The sequence below is a fragment of the Papio anubis genome, chromosome 13, assembly GCF_008728515.1.
Source record: "Papio anubis isolate 15944 chromosome 13, Panubis1.0, whole genome shotgun sequence".
Lineage (NCBI taxonomy): Eukaryota > Metazoa > Chordata > Mammalia > Primates > Cercopithecidae > Papio > Papio anubis.
This window is the reverse complement of record NC_044988.1, coordinates 4,858,051-4,885,841: the sequence shown is the minus strand read 5'-3', so window position 1 is coordinate 4,885,841 and position 27,791 is coordinate 4,858,051. Positions and strand designations below refer to the sequence as shown.

The window sequence follows — 27,791 nt, the reverse complement described above, 5'->3', positions numbered from 1 at the left end:
AGGGGGCAGTAGGGATGGCACCAGGACCTGGACCGAACCCTGTCACCTCTAAGACTGGGACTTGGGGCCCTATTTACAAACAAAAACATGAAGCCCAGGGTTGCAGGGAGAAATCCTGGCTGGGGCGAGGGCCTGCTTCCCTTCCCTGGTTCCTGGGTCCCGAGCTCTTTCCTGTCTTCCTGCACCGGAGCTGGGGGAGGGTTCCAGGCAGATCTGTAGCATGGTCCAGAATGACTTTTTTTTTTTTTTTTTTGAGACGGAGTCTCGCTCTGTCGCCTAGGCTGGAGTGCAATGGCGTGATCTTGGCTCACTGCAATCTCCACCTCCTGGGTTCAAGGGATTCTCCTGCCTCACCCTCCCGAGCAGCTCCAATTACAGGTGCACGCCACCATGCCCAACTAATTTTTGTATTTTTAGTAGAGATGGGATTTCGCCATGTTTGCCAGGCTGGTCTCGAACTCCTGACCTTGTGATCCACCCACCTCAACCTCCCAAAGTGCTGGGATTACAGGCGTGAGCCACCGCGCCCAGCCTAGTTAGTCATTATTTTTAATGGTAGTTCTTAACCTGGAGTACAATGGTGTGATCTCGGCTCACTGCAACCTCCACCTCCTGGGTTCAAGGGATTCTCCTGCCTCACCCTCCCGAGTAGTTGTGATTATAGGTGCATGCCACCATGCCCAGCTAATTTTTGTATTTTTAGTAGAGACAGGGTTTCACCATGTTGGTCAGGCTGTTCTCAAACTCTTGACCTCATGATCCACCCGCCTCAGCCTCCCGAAGTGCTGGGATTACAGGCGTCAGCCACCATGCCCAGCCATGACTGATTTTTTATAGAGAAACACTAGAAAAGTGGTTTCTTCTAACTACTGTAAAAAGCCAGGCATGTAGTTTTAGTGGCTCACGCCTACAATCCTAGCACTTTGGGAAGCTGAGGCAGGAGGATCACTTGAACCCAGTTCAGGACCAGCCTTGGCAATGTAGTAAAACCGTATCTCTATAAAAAATAAAAAATTAGCCAGGCATGGTGGTGCACATCTCTATTTCCAGCTACTTGGGAGGCTGAGGTGGGAGGACTGCTTGAGCCCAGGAGGTCAAGGCTGCATGATTGTGCCACTCACTGCACTCCAGCTTGGCTGACAGGGCAAGACCCTGTCTCAAAAATAACTTAAAATAAATAATAAAACAACCTTAAAAAAAGGTATTTTCTCTAGTTAGTCTTTTATTTCTTAACCCGAATTCAGAGAATTTCAAGGTAAGAAGCGATTCTTGGTGGCATTAAGCAAATGACTACATATTTTGATTAGCAAATGTTTTTGGAGCACCCATTCATTCAAAGCCCTCTCAACTCCCACTGCAATGAGACACGGAATAGGTGTGAGCTACCGCGCCCAGCCGTGGTCTCTATGGTCTCATCCTGATGGAAGAGGATGGAATTTGAGGCTGTGGTTCTGTGAAGAAGTGACCCCATTTTCATTAGTTCTGGGCACGCATTGTCCTATTTACATCTCATCTCAGGGCACACCTGCTCAGGGGCGCAGACTCTACAGGGTGGCTAAGGCCACCCTTGCTCTTCTTATCAGGTCCCTTTCCATCCTAAGGGGACGTGGCTGCTGTAGGGGGGCAGTGCCCAGTGGTGCCTGTGGGGAATGGCTTGGCTTCGAGGAGGATGGATGGGGGCGACATGGGGAGGAAACCTGACAGGCTGGGTGTCGGGGGATGGATTTGGTCAGCAGAGTTCCAAGCACAGAAGATGAGCGGTCCCAGCTTTGTCTGAGCAGGGTGGGAGGCCCGCTGTTCCCGATGGACCAGCTCATGCAGCAGCCACGGTGACCTGGGCCTCTGCGCCCCTCTCCCTGAGAACTGTGGGGCTGCAGGCTCACCTCTGCTACCTCCTCGGGGAAACACTTCTAAGTCAGAAAACGTGAGGCTGGAGTTAAGGACCCGCTAAAATGACCAGCTGGGGTTTGCTTTGTTCTTTGTTCTTGCCCCTTCAGGTGCAAGATATCGTCAAGCCAAACACAGCGCATACATTCATCATAACGGGAAAGAAAAGGTCCCTGGAGCTGCAGACGCGGTATGGAACGGGCTGTTTCTAGTGAATGTCTTTGACCTCATGTCTTCTTTTTCTAAACTGGATAACCTGCAATATATTTTTATTTATGTATGGCTTAAAATTTAACAGTACTGTTACCCAAACACCAGGGTGCCGTCTAGCTCCTGCTGCGTGCTGCACAGAAAGCCCATCACTGAGATGATTACTGCCGAGGAAGAAGCTTTAATCGGCCAAGGAGATGGAACTCAGTCTCAAATCCATCTCCCTGACCAACTAAAACTAGGGGCACATACAGCAGGGAAGAAATGTAACAATGTGTAAGAAAACAGGAACTAGTGGGGGCAAGGAAGCAATCATGATGGATAAAGGGTCTGGGCATCTCATTGTCTGGATGTGGTGACCTGGTGAGTTTCAGTCCCTTGATGGTTTTTTTGAGAGGCCTTAAGGTTACTGAGGAAGGAACTCAGATAAAACAAATGTTAACTTTCAAGCTTGAAGACTGGAAGGGTCAATTTGTATGTTTATCGGAAAAAACTATCTATTGGATGATCAGGGCCCTTTCAGTACCAAGGGAAGTTGATGAAAATTAAGCCTCTGCCCACCTCCTGTTCAGCAGGCCCAGCACATTCTTAGTCCTCTCTTGAGTATTCTTCTAGGATTTTCTTTTCTTTCTTTTTTTTTTGAGACAGAGTTTCGCTCTTGTTGCCCAGGCTGGAGTGCAGTGGCGCAATCTCAGTTCACGGCAACCTCTGCCTCCCAGGTTTAAGTGATTCTCCTGCCTCAGCCTCCTGGGTAGCTGGGATTACAGGCGCCCGTCACCACACCTGGCTAATTCCTGGCCAGGCTGGTCTCGCACTCTTGACCTCAGGTGATCCACCCCCCGACTTGGGCTCCCAAAGTGCTGGGATTACAGGTGTTAGCCACTGCGCCTGGCCCCTTCTAGGATGTTCTATGCACACGCACCTGTATCTACGTTTTAAATCACAGATGGCTGTTTATACCTGTCCTGCATCTTGCTTTTTCACTTAATTTGTCAAGAATCATCCCATATCTGCACACCATTCCTAAAGCAACATAATTTTCCATTAATGATCATTAGCTAGTTCCCACTGACGAGGACCTGGGCTCCTCCTGAACCTGGCCGTCACAAATGGTGCTGTAAGCAGTGTCCTTGTTTTTAGGTGTTTCTGCATATGTGTAGTTGTAGCCATCAGATAGATTGCTGACGTAGAATTGCTGGTCACAGGGTAGTGCATCTGTTTGAAATTTTGGTAGCTGTTGTCACACTACCCTTTAAGGTGATGTCAGGCTGTGCTCTGACTAGCTGTATGTGGGAGTTCTGTTCTCCCACAGCCCACCAACAGTGGGATCTTCGTAATGACCCATTATGGTCCAAGGAGGCATTGAATTACAGCCACTGCAGAGGGCTCCACGTGGCTCACCTGGCCCCACCAGGCCACAAGTGTTTTGAGGCCCTTGGGGACAATCTTCCCATCCTTGAGCTGCGTTGACAAGCCAGTGCGTGGCTCGGGTGTGCTGCAGGGCTGAGAGAGGGCTGGTCATTTAGAGTCAGTATCCAAGACTGGATTAATACAAGACTGTTTTGTTTTTTTAGGACAGAGGAAGAGAAGAAAGAATGGATTCAGGTGAAGCTTCTAAACTTGTAAAGTAACCAAACGACCAAGTGATTGAGCAGTAAGGCCATTTATGTTGGGACAGAGGGTGGGGGCCCCGGCCTCCGGGACTGCTGGCCCTGTGCTGCACCCTGCAGGGATGCAGTGACCACACTGTGCCTTCATAAGCACCTTCAGATGTCACAGGCCTTTCAACCCATTCATTTGTTTGAGGGCCCCCAAATAAACATGCACAGGCCTGGTGGAGTCACAGGCCAGGTTCCCCGCTCAGGGTGGATCTCCTCAATCTGGACAGCTTGAAGGGGAGACCACATCATTGGTAGCAGGGAAAGGAGATGGCCAGTGGCCTGGGCATTGTTCCGGGAACGCCAGGGCCCGTCCTCGGGACAGAGGCAGGCGCATCCTTCCTGCGGGTAGCGTCCTCCCACACCCCCACACCCCTTGATGGTCCTCCCTGTTGTGTTGCTGTGTCCAGATCATCCAGGCCACCATCGAGAAGCACAAGCAGAACAGTGAGACCTTCAAGGCTTTCGGTGGCGCCTTCAGCCAGGATGAGGACCCCAGCCTCTCTCCAGACATGCCTGTGAGTCAGTGGCCCGGGGCGCAGAGGGGCCTCCAGGGGACAAGCTGCCTGCGGAGAGCAGAAGGCACTGGCGTCTGGGTGGACAGCCCAACCTCCAGGCTTTCCTCCTGCTGTACCAGGGACCAGGACAGCGGGCGCTCCCTTGCGTTAAAAGAAAAACTTCAGACAAATTAAATGTAACAATTTAATTGAGCAAACAACTATTCGTGGATGGGACAGCACCTGCCCCCTACAACCCTTGAGACCAGAATAGGTCCAGAGAGCCTCCTCTGCTGCTGTGTGGTCGGAGAGGATGTATGGACAGAAAAGGGAAAGTGAAGCCCAGAAGCAGCTGGGTTGGTTACAGCTCCGCGTTTGCCGTGTTTGACATGGTTTGAAGCGTTGGCCACCTTTCCATGGCAGCTTTAGACTGAACTTAATTTCACCCCTACCCACCCTCCACTAAGTGCCCGCTGCAGCCTGCTGGGCCCCAGGCCCGTGGTCAGCGCCCAGGTGGACGGGAAAGCAGGATGTGGCCGTGGAGGAAGTGCTCCCACGTGACCTGTTTGGTTGTCTGGTGCCTTCTGCACAGCATCCTATGCACCAAGGAATGTTACATCATCCCCGTGGAAACTGAGTCTCAGAGAAACTCGGTGACATGGGTTGTGGACCCGGCATCACAGGGCTGTGGTGCACTGCCCACATACCACTCTGGCCCAGGACGGCCCATGACTGCAGACACCTTTCTGTGACTGTATTTTCCCCCCAGTGCCCCCGTGCCCTGGGAGATGGTGGCTCAGAGCCCCTTGGGGGAAGCAGTAGGAGCATCTCACTCCCCATCCTCATGTGGAGCTGCCCCAAGGGCCCAGGGGGATTTCATGTGGAGACTTAGGCTGGGAAAGAGGCAGGGCTACAGGGTCCTTGCTGAGAAGCCTGGCCAGGGAGTCAGGGCTGCAGCCCCAGGACCAAGCCTCGGCCATTTCTCCCCACAGGGCTTCCCTGGAGTCAGGGAGAGAGGATTGGGTGAGGAGGCTGATGTCTGCCCACTGCAAGGAAGGCCCTGGAGCCACTGGCCCTGGACAAGGCATAGGGGTTGGAACTGTAGCAAGGACACATCCGGGGAGGCACCCAGGAGAGACGGTGCCCTGAGCCCTACGCCAGGCCCTCTGCTCCAGCCTTCATGGGGGTACCGGGCATGACTCAGAGTTAGGGTGCCCCAACTCTCGCCGCCTGACCCAGACCCCGCAGGCCCGAATCCCAACTCCAGGCTGGCTCTGCCCTCTGTACCACCTCCGTGGGTCTGCCTGGCACAGCCCACCTCCCCCATATCCACTTCATATTTGTATCAAGTCCACTAGGTTTTTTCTGCTTTCTGCATTCACTTTGTAAGAACTTTGCATCATCCAGAAAGGAAGAGTGCTGGGACTGCCTTGAGTGGAGGTGACCTGGGAATGTGAGACACTGAGCCTGGCTGTCCTTAAAGCTGGCCAAGCCCTTTCTGTCCAGAGGCTGAGCCCAGAGCCTCACTTTGCTGAGCTAGTGGGGGCTGCAGAGACTCTCCACAAAGAGCCCTGGAGGATGAGAGAGAACCCAAAGGGACCCTCCTCACTGGGTGACTTGGTGTGAATTAGAGCCCCTGATCAGGGTGGGCCAAAGGAAGGCGTCACCCACCAGCCACCCACCACACTGGCAGATGCTCCTAGGAGAGGCCTCCAGCTCAGGCCAGGCCCAGGGAGGAAGCAGCTTCCCCAAAGGCACAGCAAATCCTAGGCCTGGGAATTCCTGCTCCTGAGCCTGCCCTCAATGCACGGGGTTGCTGGAGGCTTCAGGAACTGTCCCCGCTGCACAGGGGCTGCGTGGCCCTGGAATCTCCTCTCACTCGGCCTCTGTGTCCCTTCCAGATCACGAGCACCAGCCCTCTGGAGTCTGTGGTGACCACCGAAGGCGGTTCAGGTGCAGCAGGGGTAAGTGCCATATGCTCAGTGGTCAGCAGGGGTGAGAGGCGGAGCAGGGGGTCAGACCAGGATGACCTGTAGGGAAGATGGAGAGGGAGGGTCGGACCGGGGCCTCCTGGAGGCTGAGGACTGAGGGGCTAGCCTGTCCTGCTCACTGTGCCTGGGGACCTGGGTGTGTGGAGGTAAAGCCATGTCTGAGTCCAGGCTCTGATGACTTGTGTGGTCACTGCAGAGGACTCTGTGAGGCAGGCACGTGGAGGCCTGTCAATGTGGGGATGTCCATTACCTAGTTGGAGGTGGTCACACAGCTGGGCACACATGTGAGAATCCTCTGAGCTCCAGGTGAACATTTCTGCTCTTAACGTGTGTGAATCGTCCCAGAAAGCGTGCATTGACAGTGCAAGGTCCTCAGGAGGCTCAGTAACGCAGAGGACTGCTTAGTCCTTCACCCCAAGCTGCGGCCAGGGAGGCCTGAGCCTCCCTGCCTCTCCCCGTCTGTGTTCTCTTGTGCCTTATGGCAGCCAGCCCACAAGGGTGCTGCTCTGGCCAGGCAGGCTGTGTCCACGCACCCGCCTGCCAGAGGATGTGCTGTAGGAACTGGGATGAGGCCTGCCTCCTCCATTTAATCCGGGAAGTTAAAGAGGATGAGGGCCAAGAGCATCTGTACCTGGAGCCATCATCATTGGCGCCCAGGCCTGGCACTCACCAATGCTGACAGCAACATCACCCGGGAGCACCCCATGTGGCTGCTGCACCCAGATGCGGGAGGGCGATTCTCCAGGCGCTTCGCTCCCCCTATGCTGTGCAGGCTCAGAAATGACGTGGCCCCAGATGGCTGCCCTAGCCCCACCCCAGACAGGGGTCTGTCCAAGTGGGCTGGCCGCTGGCCGCCGCCTCCCATGACCTGAACTTTACCAGGCCCCACCCATCGTGATCTGGGCTGGCCCGGCGTTGGGAAACCATGAAGAAACTCAGGAGGCCTCGGGAAGGATGTAGTGCTTCAGAGGCACAATGGAGTGCGCAGGCGTGGGGGGACTTCCAAATACATCCCAACAGGCAAGAGGAGAGACCCCCAGATTCACAAAGCACAGCCACCTGGCCTCTGCAGAGCAGACAGGCACCCTGCAGGGACATCTTATTAACACTAAAATGAGGAAGTCTGACAGCCTGCGGGGAAGTGGTCCCCTGGCCTCCTAGGAGAAAATCTCCTCTCACTTCTCTCCTTCTGTCTGGCCTCACCCCGCTTCCTGGCCACCCTCCCTGGAGATGCCCTGGGCTCCCCTTGCCCTGCCAGGCCCCAGGGACTTGACATCTGCTGTTTGCTCTGTCCAAGTCTATGAAGCCCCGTAGCCTGACCCAGGGGTCCCTGATAAAAATGTCTCAGTGACAGGAGTCTGCCCATCAGCAACTTGTTTTTTTTTGAGACGGCGTCTCACTCTGTTGCCCAGGCTGGAGTGCAGTGGCGTGATCTCAGCTCACTTCAAGCTCTGCCTCCTGGCTTCACACACCATTCTCCTGCCTCAGCCTCCTGTAGTAGCTGGAACTACAGGTGCCTGCCACCACGCCCGGCTAATTTTTTGTATATATATATATTTTTTTTTTCAGTAGAGATGGGGTTTCACCGTGTTAGCCAGGCTGGTCTCGATCTCCTGACCTCGTAATCTGCCCTCCTTGGCCTCCCAAAGTGCTGGGATTACAGGTGTGAGCCACTGCACCCAGCCTTTTTTTTTTTTTTTGAGACGAAGTGTCGCTGTGTCACCCAGGCTGGAGTGGTGCAGTGGCACAATCTCGGCTCACTGCAACCTCCACTTCCCAGGTCCAAGCAATCCTCCTGCCTCAGCCTCCCAAGTAGCTGGGACTACAGGCGCCGCCACCACACCCAGCTAATTTTTTATATTTTTAGTAGAGACGGGGTTTCACCATGTTTGCCAGGATGGTCTCAATCTCTTGACCTCATGATCTGCCCACCTCAGCTGGGATTACAGGCGAGAGCCACCACGCCCGGCCTATGACGGGAATCCGCCCATCAGCAACTTTTCGTATCGCCAGCAGTAAGTGAGAGGCTGGCTGTGCCCCAGACTCCCAGAGCTCTTCAGTCCCTTTTCTGGAGCAGTAAGGAAAGTTATGAAAAGCAATGTGTCCTCATGGTGTGAGTGCAGCCACAGAAGCGTGAGCTGCCCACAGTGGACACACAATCGCAGGGTCACAGTGGGGACGTGACAGCCCACACCCATGTGTATGAGGCACTGCCTGATCAGCCCCACTGCCTGGCATCCCACAGCCAGGGCAGGCATCCCTGACAGTTTCCATGGTGACGTCCTGGCACAGAGCACTGCCTCCCACACATACAGCTCACGTAAGGAGTGAGCTGGGCTGGCCTCCGCTCGATGACCCTCCATGTCCAGCCCCAGGCCCTGGGCCAGGCTTATGGAGGCATCCATGGTCACAGTCCCGCTGCAGAGGCATCAAGACTCAGTGAGAGCCACCTGTCCTTTGTGAGTGCGTCTGTCCTGTGTGTGAGCCCACAGGCCCTGGAGAGGCACCTTCAGTGTCTTGGGGAGGCAAGGAAGCAGAAGTGGGTGGAGGCCACGTGCTGAGGGAGGCCCTGGGTGGGCAGGACCTGGGTGGGCTGTAGAAACAACAGGAGCCCGGGCCTGGCTGAGGGGATCCATACAGGGTGTCTGAGTGTGGTCCTGGGGAGTCGAACCCCGGGTTGGTGCCTGGACAGGAGAATGTTCTAGCTGGAAGAACCTGCAAGGCCATGGTTTAAAATGTTTTCACTTGTGGGAAGACACAGCTTGGAGATGGCCTTGGAGCAGGGCTTTGAGGCGCTGCTGGCCACACAGGCAATGCCCTTATTGGTCCCCTGCTTCCATCACAGGCGAGAAGGCAACTGGGGCTCGGGGCCTCAGTCAGTGTCCGGGCATCTGCTGGACCAGGCTGTGGCCAGCAGACCCGCTGTGCCTCCATGGGTGCGCCCAGCTGGGTGGACAGTGCCGCCTGCCCCACTCCCTGTACTTCCCCTGGCTCAGGGCCCAGCTGCCTCAGGTTCTGCAGCAGCCCAGGGAGCCAGGTGCTCAGGGCCACAATTCCAGTTCCAGTCTCTTGTCTCTGTCCCTTACCCACACCAAGCCAGGGCTGGGCCCACGACAGACCACCGAACAACAGACCTCGGCTCCAGCCCAGGGCCCCACGGCGTCCCTACCCCCAGTGGATGTGGCCTGACCTGGCCATGTGTTCCTCACTGGTGGCTTCCTGTGAGCAAAAACAGCAGAGTTGAGACTGTGGTGGGAGCTGGGACAGCTCAGTGTCGGCGTCGAGCTGCACAGGGTGAATGTGGTGTGATGGAGGTGAGCTCAGTGTGCATTTTACAAAGCACTCAAAAGCAAGTTCATCCTCTTATCCACAACAGTGATTTTTGCTACAGTATACCAAACTTAAACTTACTTCCTGAGCCCGATTTCTTCAGTGGTATAGTCCCTGTAAGCCCCTTTCCTAAGAGAAGCTACGCCCAAGCCAGGAAGTTTTGCAAGGGGCCTTGCAGAATTCAAAGGCTTCCCTGATGGGCAAGCATCGAGTTGCTCTTAACAGAAACACAAAATGTCAGAATCCAGAAGGTCTCTTAGGGTCTCAGACCCACCGTGGGTGACACATGAACCCCTCCAAGGTGCCAGCGAGGCATCAGAGGGCACCCTCGACAGGGCAGTGCCAGGGCCTCTTCTCAGGCACTGCTCCTTCTCAGGCACTGCCCCTCCTGGGACGAGGCCGCACGCTGTGTCTACCCTCGGGGCTCCAGGGCAAGGCTGTCACGAGGGGCATGGCCTCAGGCCTCAGCCCAGCCACCCTCCTGTCAGAACAGCCCCAGGCAGTACCTGTGCCCCACAGCCCGTGTCCCCTGCTGGGTCATTTCTAGTATCTGATGAAACTGACTTGTTTTCATCAGGGCCACTTACTGGGCTCCAATTCTATGTAACTCAGCTGTGCCCCCCGTTCCTGGATGTGCAGCTCAATTTGCTCAAGAAAAATTGCTGGAGGGGGCAGCCCTGTTGACCCTTGGTGGAGACCACTTTCTGGGTTAACGCTGGTGTGTTTTGGGCGCTTTGGGGGTGAAGTCACTCGGTCAGATACTGAGGAAGCCACAGTTCTCCATCTTCCTGGAGAGACTTGGGCCCAGCTTTTCTGATGTCCTGACATCCACAACGAAAACCTGAGCTCCCTTCTTTGGGTCAACCTGCGTGGTAACTTCATCCACAAAGGGGCGTGTGCACAGCCGAGAGACCATCCCTGGCTACTCAGGTGGGCCTCTTGCCCCTCAGCCACTGGGTCATGCCTACAGATTCTGCCACACCTTGATGACGGGAGCTGGAGGGTTGGCCTCGGTGGGCTGCGGGCCTCAGCTCCATGGGAGCTGGTGCAGGCCAGGACCCACCCCGAGTGCTCAGCTCAGCTCCATAGCTGAGAAGAATTGCCAGATAAAGGAAGCCAGTGGGACTCCCGGCACTGCCCCAATTCTGGAAGCCACACTCGCTGCTTCCAGAATTGTCATCTGTCCCTTCACTGGGACCTGGTCCCCGCTGGTCTTCAGAGGCCAAGCTCTTGCTGTGCACCCAGCCCCGCAGGTACCTGTCCTCCTACATGGCTGTTCTTCGCTTCTCCAGCCCCTGCTGCCCCCTGCCCCATGGGCATGCCGTGTGCTATTCTCAGCTGCTATGCAGTGCTGCCCCTGGGTGCCGTGGCAGGGGTCCCCCTTCTGGGGTCCTCACGAGCAGGCGGTTCTGGGCTGAGGTGCAGATCGGGGCCGCCCTTCCACCAATCCCAGCCTCTCTGGGTGCCCACCTGGAGAACAGGTTTTCACTACCAGGTCAGTGATGCCCATTCCCCGCCTAGTGTGCTTGGAGCCCCCACTGGGGTCTTGAGCATAAGAAAAACTGCAGAAGGAGCCGAGGCTGCCTCACCCGTGTCTTTGGCACAAGGCCCATTCATCAGAGGTGCTGGGGGCTGCAGCACAGTGAGTGAGCGTCCCTGTCACCCTCAAAGGAGCCAGCCCTGCCCTTGGGCTCCTGTGCCAAACCGGCCGGGCGCTTGGGGGACCTGCAGGTGGGCCAGTGAAGGGGGACCACAGACCAGGCCACACAGCTGGAAGTGCCCGGCCAGAATGTGCTCGGAGGCACTGGTGTCCGTGTGTTTTGGCTGCCAGAACAAAATACTACCTGAGGCTGAAGTCTGAGATCAAGGTGTGGGCAGGGCTGGTTTCTCCTGAGGCCTCTCCTTGGCTTGGAGATGTCAGTTTCCTCCCTGTGTCCACACACGGTCTTCTCTCTGTGTCTCTGTGTCCTCATCTCTTCTTATAAAGACACCAGTAAGATTGAATCAGGGCCCAACCGAAGACCTCATTTTAACTTAATGTCTCTTTAAACACCCTGTCTCCAAATATAGTCACATTTTCAGAGATACTGGGAATTAAATTTTCAACATATGAATCCGGGGGGACACAGTTCAGCCCATCCCAGCCTCCAATGCTTATGCCCAATCTGAGCCACCCCTTTCTTGCTTCTTCACCCCCAACCAGTTCAGTTCATCTTTTTCTTTCTTTCTTTTTTTTTTTTTTTTTTTATTTTTTGAGTTGGGATGTCATGTCCTCCAGGCTGGAGTGTGGTGGTGTGATCACAACTCACTGTAGCCTCAACCTCCCGGGCTCAAGTGATCCTCCCACCTAAGCCCCCCACATATCTGGGACTGCAGGCACGTGCCACCACGGCAGCTAATTTTTTGAATTTTTGTTGAGACACAAGGTCTCACTATGTTGCCCAGATTGGTCTCGAACTTCTGGCCTCAAGCAACCCTCCCGCCTCCCAAAGTGCTGGAATTACGTGTGCAAGCCACGGCGCCTGGCCCTTTCTCCTTGAACCTGAAGAGTTTCTGTTAAACTTTTTTTAAGTGTATGTTGTTCAGCGTTTTCCTATGGCAGTTTTGGACCCACACAAGTGGGGATAACTGCAGTGAGCGTCCCTCCCCAGCTCCAGACACCTCAGCCTGGTGCTGTTCTTACAGCCCCTCGGCCCCCAGCCCCGCCACACACACACACACACACACACACACACTTTTGTTCACACACACACACACACACACACTTTTGTTTACTGTAATTTTTTTTTTTTTTTTTTTTTTTTTGAGACGGAGTCTCACTCTGTCGCCCAGGCTGGAGTGCAGTGGCTGGATCTCAGCTCACTGCAAATTCTGCCTCCCCGGGTTTACGCCATTCTCCTGCCTCAGCCTCCGGTGGCTGGGACTACAGCCGTCCGGCCACCACTCCGCTAGTTGGTATTTTAGTAGACGGGGTTTCACCGCAGTTAGCTAGGATGGTCTCAATCTCCTGACCTCTGATCCCGCTTCCGTCTCGCCTCCCAAAGTGCTGGGATTACAGGCGTGAGCCACCGCGCCCGGCCTTCTGTTTACTGTAATATTTTAAAGCCTATCCCAGACCTGTTTTTATTCTGTGCAGCTATACTAATGGTTAGCTTATTTTATGTAATTTTCTTTTAAACAGAAAAAAAAAAAAAAAGAAAAGAAAGAAAAACAACACCTGCGGGCTTCAGTTTCCCTGACTGGAGAGGCTGAGATCAACATTTCTAGGGGCAGCTCCAGCTCTGACATCCTGGGGAACGGGAGACATAGCTTTGCCTTTTCCTAAAGTCTTCTTAAGGGTGTTTTCTGCGCCCATAACAAAGTATCTCAAGGGAGGCGCCTCCTCCCCAGAGAGGAAATGCTGGGTGTGGACCAAGCTTCAAAAGCCCAGGAAGTTATTTCTTCAAATGATGAGGCCTTTCCAGGGCTGCAGGCTATAACATGAAAGGGTAATTAGCTTCACCGGGGCCTGTTGTGGGGTGGGGGGAGCGGGGAGGGATAGCATTAGGAGATATACCTAATGTAAATGATGAGTTAATGGGTGCAGCACACCAACATGGCACATGTATACATATGTAACAAACCTGCACCTGCACATTGTGCACATGTACCCTAGAACTTAAAAAGTATAAAAAAAAAAAAAATTCACAAGTTGAAAAAAAAAAGAAAGGGTAATTAGCCACTTGCCAAAGTGGCAGTTTTATGTACTGTGATGAGGCTTAGGGCCCAGGGACCAGTCACTCATCCTATTTTACAGGTGAGGAAACTGAGGCTTAGAAAGGAGAGGTGAGTCATCCAGGGTCTCATGGCTGACAGGAGGCAGGAGCCTGGGGTCTCTCCACCTTGCATGGTTCATAATCAGATGGAAACCAAGGCTGGGCTGGGCAGCCCCAGGATACACCTGCTGCAGCCTCCACACCACCTTCCTCTATAGGCAGTTCAGGCAACAGGAGACAGAGGGAGGTACAGCTCTTCATGGCTTCCTCACATGTCCTCCCAGATATTTTTTTGAGTCTCGCTCTGTTGCCCAGGCTGGAGAGCAATGGTGCAATCTTGGCTCACTGCATCACTGCAACCTCCGCCTCCTGGGTTGAAGCGATTCTCCTGCCTCAGCCTCCCGAGTAGCTGGGATTACAGGCACCCACTACCACTGCCACTACCACACCCGGCTATATTTTTGTATTTTTTTTTAGTAGAGACGGGGTTTCACCATGTTGGCCAGGCTGGTCTCAAACTCCTGACCTCAAGTGATCTGCCCGCCTCAGCCTCCCAAAGTGCTGGGATTACAGGTGTGAGCCACTGCCTCCAGCCTCCCCCTAAAATGTTGCCATGCTTGTCTGCACACTCAGGCATGTGGGTGTACACCTATATTCATCCATGTGGCGTGCCTGGAGGGTGTGGCCCCCCAGTGCCCAGCATAGAGCAGGCATGTGGACACATGGCTCGGGTTGCGGGCAGGGGTGCCTCCGTCCCCAAGGCTGCAGGCCGTGGCTGTGCTGCCCACTGCCCACCCTAGTAAGCGCTGTGTTCCTCCAGCTGTGGCTCCTTTCAATCGTTTCTCAGATGCACCAGATAAAGTCATTGGCCAGGTTGTTCCAAACATGAAGATCTTGACCCACTTACAATCTTTACTCGGTGCAATGGGCACAGGCAGCCGCTTGGGGGGTGAGGGAGGGAAGAGAGACGGGGCCGACTTGGCTCTTCACTTCATTCCCTTCTGCATGTTCCACTTTTTGCCTTGAGCCTGTGTGGCTTTTACAGTCACGAGAGCTGCCACTCCACTGCCGTGTGGGGTAGGGTGCACACATGACTCGGAAGCTGATGGCATCTATTTGCCTCCTTGTAGCTCGAGCCCAGAAAACTATCCTCTAAGACCAGACGTGACAAGGAGAAGCAGAGCTGTAAGAGCTGTGGCGAGACCTTCAACTCCATCACGAAGAGGAGGCATCACTGCAAGCTATGCGGGGCGGTGAGTCCCAGGAGAGGGGGACAGGGACAGGAGGCCACCCTGCTCGGACAGAGCAGCTGAGTCCTCACCAGCAGCACACCAGCCCTGCACAGAAGAGCTTCCTGATCCTGGCTCATGGATATAGATGCCCTTGAGTGCAAAACTGTCCTGTCCAAAGTAGAATCTGATCACTTTTCTCTGGTCAGCTCTGGTGTTCAACAAACACTCCTTGTGGTTGGAAAAGTGCTGGATTGGGAACCACAGCACCCCTAGCTGGGTGACCTTGAGAACAAGGAGATGATAGTCCTCATTCCTTGCAAGGTGTATTGGAGATGGGTGAAGGGTGTGGCTGTGCTGGGAGCTTTGCCCCAGCGCTCCAGTGGTGCTGAAGGCCTGGTGGGCCCATGTGATGAGGCAGTGCCTCCGACTGGCACCCCAGCTGCACACCATCTCCATTCCCCTCACTCCAAAGCCCTTTCTCCTGAGAGTGGAGAAAATTCAATGCTTAATATTGAATGTAGAAGTATCCCTGAGGAAGGAACTGATGATTTAAGTATCTTTAGGTTAAGAGGTTAAAGTTGAATCTATGTCAGCAACTGGATCTCAACACAGAATTCTTTGGTGTTTTTTCAAAGGGCGCCAGCAACTTGTGCCTGAAGCAGTTGGTGTTACTTGTCATACCTTTGCCACATGGCGGGAGGCAGCAGGGGGAGGGGAATAAGTGGATGAGTCCTTGGAAGGATGGATGATGGATGGATAGGTGGGTAGAAGGATGGATGAATGGATGAGTGGATGGAGAGGTGGGCGAATGGATAGGTAGATGGATGGATGGATGGATGGATGGATAGATGGATGGATGGATGGATGGGGAGATGGATGGAGGGATGGATGGATAGGTGGGTAGTTAGATAAATGGCATATGGAAGTGTGAATGGAAGTGGATATATAGGAAGTATAAATGGATGACTAGAGAATTGATGGATGGATGGATGAATATACAAATAGTTGGATGGCATACAGAAGTATGGATGGATGGATGGAGGATAGATGGTAGAGGATGGATAGATGAATGGTTGGATGGATGGATGAATGGATGGATGAGTGGATAATGAATGGGTGGGTGGAGGGATGGATGGGTGGATGAAGGGATGATGGATGGATGGATGATGGATGGATGAATGGATGGTAGAGGATGGATGGGCAGGTAAGTGCGAAATGTGATCTGTACCTCTTAAAGAACTCTCAGTTTGGGGCCCAGTTTATACTCCAGAATTGGGGGATTTAACTTAAACCTGGTTTCCCCATCAGACCTGAGGGGAATCTGTTGCTTTAAGAGCCATCCTCAGAATATGTGCCCAGGCCCCTGCTCAGCTCTAGGCCTCAGGCTTTGTGACCACTCAGGATCAGAAGCTGCAGCCTCTGTTAATCTTCTTTGGAGTGGGCATCCTCATGGCCAACCTGGACTTCCCTGCACAGCAGAGGTGGCTCGGTGCCCTCACTGACGTCACTGCATCTCCATGTCAGCCTGCTGGGGCTTAGCTTTCATTGCCTTGGTTTGCCCAGTATTCCTGCTTCCTCACACAAGAAGTGATAGAGAAAAGATAAATTCCAAAAGTAAATAAAATCCTCGTAAAAGTAGGACTCCAGAACAGGGTGCCTTCCATCTACTTAAAAAGCGCAATTTCCCCGCTGCTGTGGCTCCTGAGACCTTCGATATGAGCTCAGTGTTTGAGTGCCGTGGTCCCTTAGCAGCCGGTGCCCGCAGGTTTAGGTTCAAACTAGAATTTCCCAAGGTTTGAACAAGGATCTCCAAGTCCTCTGCAATATTCGGTACACGGGGCAGGATGGAACAGGAGAAGCAGATGCAGAAGTGGGTGTGGGTGGCCCTGAGGCAGCAGGAGCCTCTGTGTGCTGGGAAAAGGATCCAGCAGAGGGAGGGAGACCGAGGCAGAGAGAGACAGGACCACCGACGGGACGCAGCTGGAGGGGCCAGAGGAGGGGGGACAAGGGGGCCTGCCAGGAGTGTCCAGGGTAGGAAAAGCTCTGGAAAAGTCACTGAGGAGCACTCCTTGGCTACATCCCCACGCTCCACCCATGCATCTGAGTCACATGCCACTGTACAAACAGACCATGACGACTTCATCCATTCATCTGCCAACGGACACAGGCTGCTTCCAGCTTTTGGCTATTGTGAATAACGCTGCTATGGACATGAGTGTACAAACATCCCTTCAGATCCTCCTTTCAGTTCTTTTGGGTACATGCCCCGAGTGGAACTGTTGCATCGTATGGTAACTCTGTGTTTAACTCTGTGGGAAGCAGAGGAGCCACCCTACTGCTTCCCACAGAGGCTGCGCCAGCTTGCTTCCCACCAATAGTGCAAGGATTCCGATGTCTCCACATCGTGCCAACACTATTTTCTTTTCGTTGCTGTTGTCATTGTTGGTCTGGAAGATAGCCGTGCTGAGGGGTGAGAGGTGGTTTCTGGTTGTGAATTTGATTTGCATTTCCCTGATGGCCAGTGATGGGGTGTCTTCCCGTGTGCTTGGCGGCTCTTCCCACTCTTCCTCCCATGCACACAGACTCCTGGACTCTGGACCCTCCAGGACAGGAGGGTGGATACCAGATGCCCAGCAAGGTCAGCCTTGCTCTCTGCCCTCAGACAGGATTCCCCCCTTTACACCTCCCCACACTGTGTTAAGTCTCCTCCCGCCCACTCCACCTCTCCTCTGGCCTCTTCCTGGATAATCCTCTGCCCCAGGGTGCTGGGGTCACAGGTGCCCTCTGTTTGGCAGGTCATCTGTGGGAAGTGCTCCGAGTTCAAGGCCGAGAACAGCCGGCAGAGCCGCGTCTGCAGAGAGTGCTTCCTGTCACAGCCAGTGGCCCCCGAGAGCCCCAGCCCCGAGGCTCCGGCCGAGCCCAAGCAGAGCACAGAGGTGGGTGCTCCCAGCTCCTGCTCCCCTCCTGGCAGTGTGGCAGAGCCTCCAGACACCTGCTTCTGTGCCCAGCAGCTCCAGCTGCCTCTGCTTTCGGGCGTCCCTGGGGCCAGGACAGATGTGGGTGTGTCTCAGTGGGGCCCCCAGGCTGGGAACACACTCGGAAGATCCCGTGTGTGCACACTGGCTTCTCGGGACCAGCCACGGCCAAGGCTTGGGAACCATTTGCATCTAGGAGTTAGATGGGAACAAGTGTCACTCCTGGTCACCTGGTTGGAGGGCATGGATTGAAGCTGCCCTCAAGTCCAGGCCTTGAGGCCCATCTGAGGGGAGACACTGCCCTTGTCTCGGCCTGCCTCACCTCCAGCTGTCAGAGGGTGCGCAGGGCCCTGGAGGCAGGCACCCCCTCCTCCTCCTCCCGCTCCCCTTCTCCTCCTCCTCTTCCCCCTCCTTCCTTTCCCTCTGCGTCCCTGTCTTTCTCCTTCTCCTCTCCCTCCTCCTCCTGCTCCCTCTCCTCCTCCCCATCTTCTTCTTCCCCACACTCCTCTCCTTCTCTTCCTCTGTTCCTCCTCCACTCCTCTTTCTGAGAGTGGCTGCTGCTTTCCCTGCCTTCTTTCCTCAAGAACACAGTCTATTCTGGGGGGTTGCAGGAAAGCTGAAAAAGAAAACGTGAGCTTCCAGAAAAGCGCATCGCCCTTTCTCTGCACTCGACACAGCCTGCGGTTCGCAGTACCGGCTGCACGCTGGGGTCTCCTGGGAAGCTTCTAGTGTTGATTTCCCTCCTAGAGGCTCAGTCAGGTGATCGGGGGGTCAGTGTGTTTTCAGGGTCCCAGCTGCTCTGACTTACAGCTGTGGTTGGAGCCCTGACCTAGGTCCTCGGTCTCAGAAGTCAAGGATGTAAGTCTGTTAGGACTGAGCGTTGAATGGTCTCGATGGTGAAGAAGGACCTTGCTCTGCCCACTGAGCTGCCTCATGCCTGCAATTTAAATACTGAGGTGTGTTCTGAGAGCGCCAGGTCCTTGGGGCACGGGCCTCCAGGGTCCTGTAAGGTGGACTCTGGCCTCGAAGGGGGGCCCAGGTCTGAGGGGTCCAGCTCTGGCAGGGGGTGTCTAAGCCATGTCCAAATGGTGGACAGTAGCTCCAACAGTGACACGACAGAGGGAGGGCCTGTGTGTGGCACGTGTGGTGTGTGTGTGTGCTGTGTGTGCATGCACACGCATGTATACGGTGTGTGTAGAACTGACACGCGTGAAGTCCCTGTCCCGTGACCCACCCTCAGGTACTTGCTGTTGGGTTTTCCTGTGATTTTGATGTGTCCTGACCCAGCATATGGACACCCTCCCCTTAGAGAGCCCTGCCTGCAAACCCCGCCTGATACCACACACGCCTACGTCCTGCAGGCTTCTAGTGACCCTTGGAAGCCGGGTGAGGCTGGTCCCAGTCTCTGTGCAGGCCTTGGCCAGGTCTCCACAGCCAGCTCCTCCCAAGCAGTGGCCCTGGCCCTGCCCCAGCCTCCTCAGAACAGGGCATGACCACTGCAGGCGAGACTGCCCCTAACCTGTGTCTTTGTATCTGCAGAAGACACCCGCTGCAGACCCCCAGCCCAGCCTGCTCTGCGGCCCCCTGCAGCTGTCAGACAGTGGTGAGACCTGGAGCGAGGTGTGGGCCGCCATCCCCACGTCAGATCCCCAGGTGCTGCACGTGCAGGGAGGCAGCCAGGTACGTGTCCCCACGCCCCCAGGCCCTTGGGCCAGCAGCCCAGAGCCTCAGGCCTGAGGCTCCCACAGCAAGCCTGTGCCACCAGCTGGGGCCCACCTGCTTGAGCAGTGTCACCTGGGGCCTCAGTTTCCCCAGCAGCGCAGGATTCCCTCTGCTCCCCAGTCACAGGAGACAGAACCTACTGGCACCTGGGTGGACCCCAGAGCCAGCCAGGGTGCAAGGAGGGGTGGGCCAAGGGGGCACAAAGGGTGGCCAGGAGCCACAGAACCTGTCAGGTGAGACTCAGGAACCCACACAGCCCTGGCCTGGCCCCTTGGAGCCCCAGTTGCTGCTCTGTCACAGGGACTGGCCTGTCCTGCCTCGCCTCCCCAGGGGCCAGACAGCCCAAAGGAGGCCATGGAGTCTGGGGGTCTGGTGAGGGGGGCAAGGCATCCCCTCCCCTATATCCTCCCTCGGGGAGAACCAGTGGGTCCCCCCATCAACTGTCCTCCTGTTGACAAAGGCAGTGCAGGCACAGCCACCAGGCCCCTCGGGCTCAGCACCTGCCTTGTGTTGCAAGGGTCTGGGAGTGGCTTCCTGGGAGAGGCCCCTGTCACTGAGGTGAGCCCGAGGCCGGGAAGCTGAGGCACCGCTGACCATCTGCTCCTCTGCTGCAGGACGGCCGGCTGCCCCGCACCATCCCTCTCCCCGGCTGCAAACTGAGTGTGCCGGACCCTGAGGAGAGGCTGGACTCTGGGCATGTGTGGAAGCTGCAGTGGGCCAAGCAATCCTGGTACCTGAGCGCCCCCTCCGCAGAGCTGCAGCAGCGATGGCTGGAGACCCTGAGCACTGCTGCCCGTGGGGACACGGCCCAGGACAGCCCGGGGACCCTGCAGCCTCAGGTCCCTATGGGCACAGCTGCTCCGTGAGCTGAGTCTCCCGCTGCCCTGCACTCCACCACATTGGGCCTGTGCTCTCCTGGGAGGTGGCGTCAGAGGCCAGATGAAGAGCGCCCTGGACTGCTGAGGGTGGGCCAACAGCCCAGAGCTCAGGACACTTGGCTTTGGAGGGAAGGAAACTGAGGCCCAGAGAGGGGCAGCCACTGGCCAAGGGTCACCCAGCAAGTCTTGGTTAAGAGCCTGGCCTCCAGCCCCAGCAGTGTGGCCCGGAGCAGGGGCCGACTGCCACAGTAACCATCATCCATACGGGTCGTGTGGTGATGGTGGCCCAGAAGGCAGAAGGAGGCAGCGTGGGCACTGCCAGGGACAGCCACATCCGGCCGGTCTGCAGTGTGGTCCACCCCCGCCTCTGCCCAGCCTGTCTACCGTGTGAGCTGAATCATGACTCGCTTCCCACCTCCCTTCTCTGTCCTCTCCTGAGGTCCTGCCTCCAGCCCCCAGGAGGTGGACCTGCCGCGTCCTAGCTGGACTCACGGTTCCTAAATAACTGCACTCGGAAGCTCTGCTGGGACTTACCCCAGCCACTGAGTGGCAGACGCATGAGATTTGTGGCTGTTCCTGATGCTGGTGGCACACAGTGCTTATCTGCATAAATAAACACTGGCCACCGGCAGTGGCGCAGCCTCAGTGCTCTCTCCTGAGCCCCTCAGCGGGGTCCCCCCACAAGGTGGGCTGACTGATAAAAGGTTGAGGGACAAGGGTGATGGGACCGCACACCACCTGGAGAGCAGTTCTGCATCTGTTGTCCTGCCCAGGGTGGGCAGATGGCAGGTGAAGATGGCCAGGCTCAGAGATGGGGAGGGTGAGGTGCAGGGCACTCGAGATGGTGCCAGTGGGGACCTTGCAGAGGCCACTGGGGTGCGGGTGCTCTTTGCACCAGAGCCCCAAGGGCCTCTGGGAGAGAGTGGGGGAATTTAGGGACCAGTGATGGGGGATGCTCACTGGTCAGGACCCCCACTCCTCTAATATCCATATAGCACCATGTGGAGACACCTAGGAAGACATGCAGGGCACCTACCGGGGGCTGAGAGGGCAGGGGGAGGAGCCAGAAATGGGAGACTGATCCCAGGTGGGGGGCAGGTGAGCTGGGAACACGGGTTGGGGGGACAGCTGAGATGGGGGCACAGGTGAGTGGAGGACAGCTGAGATGGGGGCACAGGTGAGTGGGGGACAGCTGAGATGGGGGCACAGGTGAGGGCGAGGGTGAGCTCCCACGAGCTCTAGCTGGGCCGTGCTTGGATGCTGCAGCCACTGCACACGGAGCCCCTGCTGGCTACCCGGGCCTCTGCCACTGCTTCCCACACTGTGCTGGATGTTCTAGTCCCACTTCACACGGAGGAAAACTGAGGCTCAGGCATGCTAAACAACGTGCATGCTTCCACACTGGACAGTGCCCGCCGGGGGAGACGGGATCAGACCTTTCTAGCTGCACAGAGGTGCCCCGACTGGCTCCAGCTGCTGCTTAAGGAAGCAGCAAAGCCCCTCACCCAGCTAGGGACGGGGTGGAGGAGGCCTCAAGGGGACCCCAGCTGCTGGCCCTGCCTTCTGCCCTGCAGATCTGAGCTCTGACCCACATTCATCCCCTACGGAGCAGTGGCAGAGCCGCTCCCTCACACACATCTACTGAGCATCCGCAGCAGCCCTCATGAGGCCCTTCTTTGAAGGGTCAGGACTCCGTCCTCTGCCTGCTCCAGTAGTTCCATTTCTGCCATCTCACCACAGCCCCAGGAAATCCCCACTTGACAGCTGAGGAAACTGAGTCAGAGAGAGGACACCCCCAGAGCCCCACAGCTCTGGCACTGAGCAGGCACCTGGAATTGGCCTGCGGGGCATGGTGAATCCAGCAGGGCAGGGGTCTGCTGGGGCCGAAGACTGTGCTGTGGGGGTCGCCATGGTGAGTCCCCTAGCCTCAAGCCCTCTGTCTTGCACTCACCAGTCTGGCTAGTCCGCTGGGAGGCAGGGACAAGGTGCGTCACCGCAGGTCTGGGGCAGGGCGTGCCCCCAGACTCTGCCACCTGCTGCGAGGCCCGTCCTGCTGAGAGCTTGTTTGTTCTCATACTGGTGGCTGTAGGCTGTTGTTCCCACTTTTTCCAAAAGAGGAAGCTGAGGCTCAGACAGGGGCAGTGAGAGGCCTCCGGCATGCAGAGCCTATGTGCTGCGCCCTTACAGATCCGGCCTTCCTAGGGTCTGTCCTCAGAGACCCCTCCTGTGGGACACCCCACCAAAGATGCTGCTGGGGAGCTGGCTGCCACGGGGGCCTCCACACCGGGGCGTCGGTGCTGCCTGGGCCTGGCCTCTCGCCACACACTGCCCCACCCCCCGTTCCGGCCCTCCCACCCCACAGTCCAGAGCTTGGGCACGCTCCACTGCCCATTAATGGAGTGGCGGAGCCTGGATGCATGCTGGACGCACGCTGGCTTTTGGCCTCTTTACCATCTTCCCTGCCCTTTCTCCCCAAGGCCACCGCCTCCAGAGGCATAGGAGACCACTCCCTGGGTTGGGGGAAGGGAGGCCTGTGGCTGAGTGGGAGGTAGCTCCTGGTGTCTCGGGCCTGAAGAACGTGGAACGGGGCAGCACAGAGTCTGGGGAGTCCATCACCACAGGAGTCAGGGAGGGACTGGGCTGGGGGCCCTTCCGAGGCTCCCTCTCACGCTAGCCTGCAGGATGGGGGCTCCTGGTACCAGCCCAAGGGCTAAGGTTGGAGCACAGGGGACACCAGAGCTGAAAGGCTTTCACAGGTTTCAAAGGCGGTGGTGGGCGGTGAGAGGAAACCAGGACAGAGGGGAAGGAGTGTGCTTCTGCCATGGGCAGGTTCCCCACCCGGCACACCCCACCTTACTAGGCCCAGAGCAGGGTGCTGGCTGCAGCCTGGCAGTCCTGGGGAAGATGAATGAGCTTCCAGGAGGGCCTGCTGCAAGCCCAGTGCTCCGCAGCTGCCTGAGAGGAGAATGATGACTGAGAAGGCGTTTTGGCAGCAGTGAAACTGAGACCCAGAGAGGGGAGTGCACGTTCCCAAGGTCACACAGTGAGTTAGGGGCTGTCTAGGATTCCCTCATTCTTTTTTTTTTTTTTTTTTCAGATGGAGTCTCGCTCTGTCACCCAGGCTTGGAGTGCAGTGGTGCGATCTCAGCTCACTGCACCCTCCGCCTCAGCCTCCCCAGTAATTGGGATTACAGGTGCACACCACCACACTTAGCTAATTTTTGTATTCTTAGTAGGGATGGGGTTTCACCATGTTAGCCAGGCTGGTCTGGAATTTCTGACCTCAGGGGATCTACCCGCCTTGGCCTCCCAAATTGCTGGGATTACAGGCATGAGCCACTGCATCCGGCCCCTAATTTACTTTTCTTCCATTTGCTCATGCACCAGGTACTGCTAGCAGACTCTTTGGGGGCTCAGCCTGGGCCACCACACAGGGGAGGCGGGCCTCCTGAGTGCCCTGTCCCATAGGGAAGTGCACTGAGCATCATTTGGACTTCTGGGATAGGGGACCAAACACCACCTGTAGCCCCAGGCACAGTTACACTTTCAGCCCCATCACCAGGCTGCAGCTACCTGGCCTTCAGAACCACCAGCCTCCTTTCCTCCTGGGGCCTTGGCACATGCTGTTCCCTGGGCCTGGGGGCTCCTCCTGCAGGGCTTCGTGGGCCACCTCCTCAACACTCACTGTGCTCAGACGCCGCCTCCGCAGACAGCCCTCCAGCCTCTCCACTTGTTTGTTTAGCCATTTGCTCTCTGGTTTAACCTCTCTTTTCCCACGTAGATTAGAAGCTCCAAGAGGGCAGGAAGCAGCCCCTCTAGCAGTGCCTGGCCCACAGCAGGTGCTCAGTGAATACCTGTCCATAGCCTTGGAAAGGCTCAGTAACTCCTGCCTTGCCATAGGGGCCCTGAGCACTTTGGGTCTGGGATCCTCATTTTATAGATGGGAAAGTAGAGGCTGTCTGAGGTCATAAAGCCCAGTGCTCGCCTGCCTCACTCACCGTCCTGGGTCTCGGGGACATCAGAGTCAGCTCCTTCTCAGATGGTTGGTCCTGTTGTAAACACGGGCACACTAAGACCCAAACAAGCGTCCATGTCCCCAGGACATGGGCAGAGGGAGACTGGGATGCAGGTCAGTCCAATTCCCGCTATGCCTGCCTCCCACCATCCCACGGAGGCAGCAGGATCTGCAGCAGGACAGCACCTCTGAAAAGCCATTGGCCCCCACAAGCCCCAGCCTAAGAGGGCGGCTTACCCCAGAGGCCAGAGCCCAGGCCTTTGGGTAGTGCCAGCCCTGCCCTCCCTGCAGCCATGGAGGCCTCCAGAACTCTGTCTTATCACCAGCTGCCCCAGGAACATCTCCCACTTTCCAGAATCCAAGCCCCTCTGAGCAGCCAGTTCTGGCACTGAGCATGCGGGAAGAACGGTGGGCTCACCTTCCCTTGGGGCTGCTTGCTGTGTTTCTGCCCGCAAAATCCCTCTGGATGACCCCTCCAGGGCCATCCAGGGGGAGCTTTGGGCCCAGTGGTTCCTGGGGGCGGCTGCATCATGACCCCACAGCCCATTCCTTCAGGCACCCACCCCAAGACACCCTACTTTCTGGGCCCCAGTAGGCAGGGCCAGTGGTGGTTGGCTCTGAAGCTGAAATACTATGTCCATGCAGGCAGCGCCTGGCACTGGGCAGGTATGGTCCAGGCCCTTCCACCCTTCCCCTCAGGACCTCCCTCTTGCCCCAGGTTGAAGCAGTTATGGTTCCTGAGGGGCACCTGTTGGTCTCTGCAGCAGCTGGCTGCAACAAGAGGCCAGGCTGCTCCCTGCCCACAACATCATTCACATCGTTACTCTGGATGGAGGATTCCTCCCCATATACTGGGGAGAAAACTGAGGTTGAGGAAAGGGACCCGCTGGAGCCACGGGCTCCGTCTACCTCCAGGGCTCCTCCCGCAGTTCCAGGGGTGTTACATAAAGCTGAAGGTCTGGGTGGGCCAAAAAGGGAGGCAGGGCAGGCCATCGGGGAGCAACCAGGCAGGCACCCCACATTCTGCACATTCTATCCTGGAAAGCAGCCGCCTGGGCCGCCCGGCCTCAGGGCCTACCCTGCTCTCCTCACACTGCCTTGGTGGATTTATGGGCTCAGTGCCCTGCGCCTAGGTGGGAAGCTCTGACAGAGGCTCCTGCAAGCCTCCGGAAGGCTGCAGCTTAGCCAGGATGACAACGGTGTGGTCGGACAGCAGCCACATGCCATCTCCCAGCTGTCGGGCTCCATGGCCCCTGAATCCCTTGTGCGCTAAGGCCCCTTCCAGCTGGGCCACAGGAGGTGCAGGCCTTAGTGCTGCCTTGGACATGAGTGTTCCCGGGGTCCCTGACGGCAGCAGCCTGCCCACTTCCATGCTTCTGTCCTTGCTCCCTTGGGCTTCCTCCCACCCTGTTGACAGATGCCCAGCACTGGCCCCAGGCTGGACTCAGCCCTTCCTGTCTAGCCAGGGCGGGGCAAACACAAGGCTGTGACCTGGAGGCTTGGGGACAGCAATGGGTATCATCACCTAAGAGAGAAAGAGCTGGAGGCTGGGTGTGTGTCAGCTGAGCCCCGAATTTCTGGAAAGTGAAGGTGTTCCAGGAAGACTCCACTTCGGGGGCCTGTGACTCGACCCGAGCCAATCAGCGTCCCCATTCCCTTGGCCACAGTGACTGGTTTACATGGTCACATGGCCCAAGATGGCCTCCCCACCCCCCGATGGCAGGAGGGAGCCTGGCTGCTGAGCTTGGGCGGCCATCTTGGAACTGGAAGAGCCTCCCAGTGAGACCCAAACAGAGGTGGGAGGAAGTCAAATCTCTGGTTTCATCTAGGTAGTTAGTCATGAGTCAATAAATGTCAGGTGGAGTCAGGTTTTCTGCTAACTGCTGTCCTTCTCCACCCAGCAGCCACTGTTTTGCACGGATCAGCCTCTGCTCTCCAAAATGTCCTGCCTGGGCCATATTTCCCCCACCCAGCATCCAGGCTCATAGCATCTCTTCCTCTTTTCTGCCGGGGCCAGGCCTGGCCCCCTCGGAAAGCTTAGTCTTCAGTGCCCCAGTGCTGCCCGCTATAAATTCTACACACAACTTCCTCATGAATCTCCATCTCAGAAAGGAAGCCTGGCTTTCCCTTTACCTTATTAAAACTCACGTAAATTATCCACCCCTGGCCAGGCATGGTGGCTCACACTGTAATCCCAGCACTTTGGGAGGCCAAGGCAGGCGGATCACCTGAGGTCAGGAGTTTGAGACCAGCCTGGCCAACGTGGTGAAATCCCATCTCTACTAAAAATACAAAAACATCATCCAGGCATGGTGGTGGATGCCTGTAATCCCAGCTACTCAGGAGACTGAGGCAGGAGAATTGCTTGAGCACAGGAGGCGGAGGTTGCAGTGAGCCGTGATTGCACCACTGCACTCCAGTCTGGGCAATAAAGCAAGACTCCATCTCAAAAAAAAAAAGATCCACCCCTTCCAACAACATCTGTTCCGAAGAGACATTGAAAAACTGCAGACACCTGAACAGCCCATTCACATTTAAGAAAAATCATGGCTGGCGCGGTGGCTCACGCCAGTAAAGCATTTTGGGAGGCTGAGGCAGGTGGATCACGAGGTCAAGAGATCGAGACCATCCTGGCCAACATGGTGAAACCTTATCTCTACTAAAAATACAAAAATCAACTGGGCATGGTGGTGCGTGCCTATAGTCCCACCTACTCGGGAGGCTGAGGCAGGAGAATCGCTTGAACCTGGGAGGCGGAGGTTGCAGTGAGCCGAGACCGCGCCACTGCACTGCAGCCTGGTGACAAAGCGAGACTCCATCTCAAAAAAAAAAAAAGAAAGAAAGAAAAGAAAAGAAAAAGAAAAATTATATTGGGGTATAGTCTCAAAGCACCCCTCTTCCCGGAGTCATGAAGTGAATATTTTGCTCTGTGAGACGAGGATTCTCTCCTCTGCCCTCAACAAAACCTCAGAGGAAAGGGCTACTGTCCTCACCTGCACGGAGAGAAGTACTCTGCGGCTCAGCATGGGGAGGCCATGCCTGAGGCGTGTTCTCCCGTAGCAGGCCCTGCTATGTAGATTTCAATGTAAGGAGTTTATTTGGGAGGTGATCTAGGAAACCGAGTAGGGGAGGGGAGATTGAGGCAGAGAAAGGCTGAAAGTCAATACAAGGTACAGTGTGTTGAATAATGTCACCTCCAAATTCCATGTCCATCCAGAACCTCAACATGTGGCCTGATTTGGAACTGGGATGTAATTTGTTAAGTTAAGATGAGGTCACTGTTTGTGACTTAAGTGAGGCATTTAGGTCAGGTTCGGTTTAGTCAGTGGGGGACCTCAGACCAAAATGGCAAAAGGATTGAGTTTCTAATTCACAAAGCCCAGGGAGCAGAGGGCAGCATGCTTCACAAGGCCCACGGGAAAGGGAGGGGACGTCTGGGACACGTGCTCAGCAGCAGGCAAGGAGAAAGAGAGGGGGATCTGGGGGCCAAAGCCTTTACTGGGGTCCAGGGTGTTATCTACGTGGGTTTCCCAAGTCAGGGGCTCATTGGTTGATTTAAAGGAAGCATGAGGGTAAGCACCGGAACTTGGCTACATTGTCAAGTTCACCAGACTTAAAGCAGAAGTAAGGTGACCCTGCAG

General features: G+C 56.1%; 1 protein-coding gene across 6 annotated transcripts in view; it reads left to right on the top strand.

The window, feature by feature from the left end:
* The window catches only part of FGD3 (FYVE, RhoGEF and PH domain containing 3), an 86,665-nt gene extending 65,885 nt beyond the window's left edge, over positions 1–20,780 (top strand). For 5 of the 6 annotated variants that reach the window (XM_031654041.1, XM_021927707.2, XM_009189201.4 and 2 more), the window contains 8 exons: positions 1,998–2,077; positions 3,672–3,702; positions 4,166–4,273; positions 6,154–6,216; positions 14,459–14,581; positions 17,356–17,496; positions 19,075–19,215; positions 19,872–20,780. In XM_031654041.1, coding sequence (XP_031509901.1) covers positions 1,998–2,077; positions 3,672–3,702; positions 4,166–4,273; positions 6,154–6,216; positions 14,459–14,581; positions 17,356–17,496; positions 19,075–19,215; positions 19,872–20,123 — 939 coding nt within the window. In that variant the 3' untranslated portion in view covers positions 20,124–20,780. The remainder of the gene's footprint in view (positions 1–1,997; positions 2,078–3,671; positions 3,703–4,165; positions 4,274–6,153; positions 6,217–14,458; positions 14,582–17,355; positions 17,497–19,074; positions 19,216–19,871) is intronic. The other variant, XM_021927708.2, reaches the window with a different exon arrangement.
* The last annotated feature ends 7,011 nt before the right edge of the window (positions 20,781–27,791 follow it).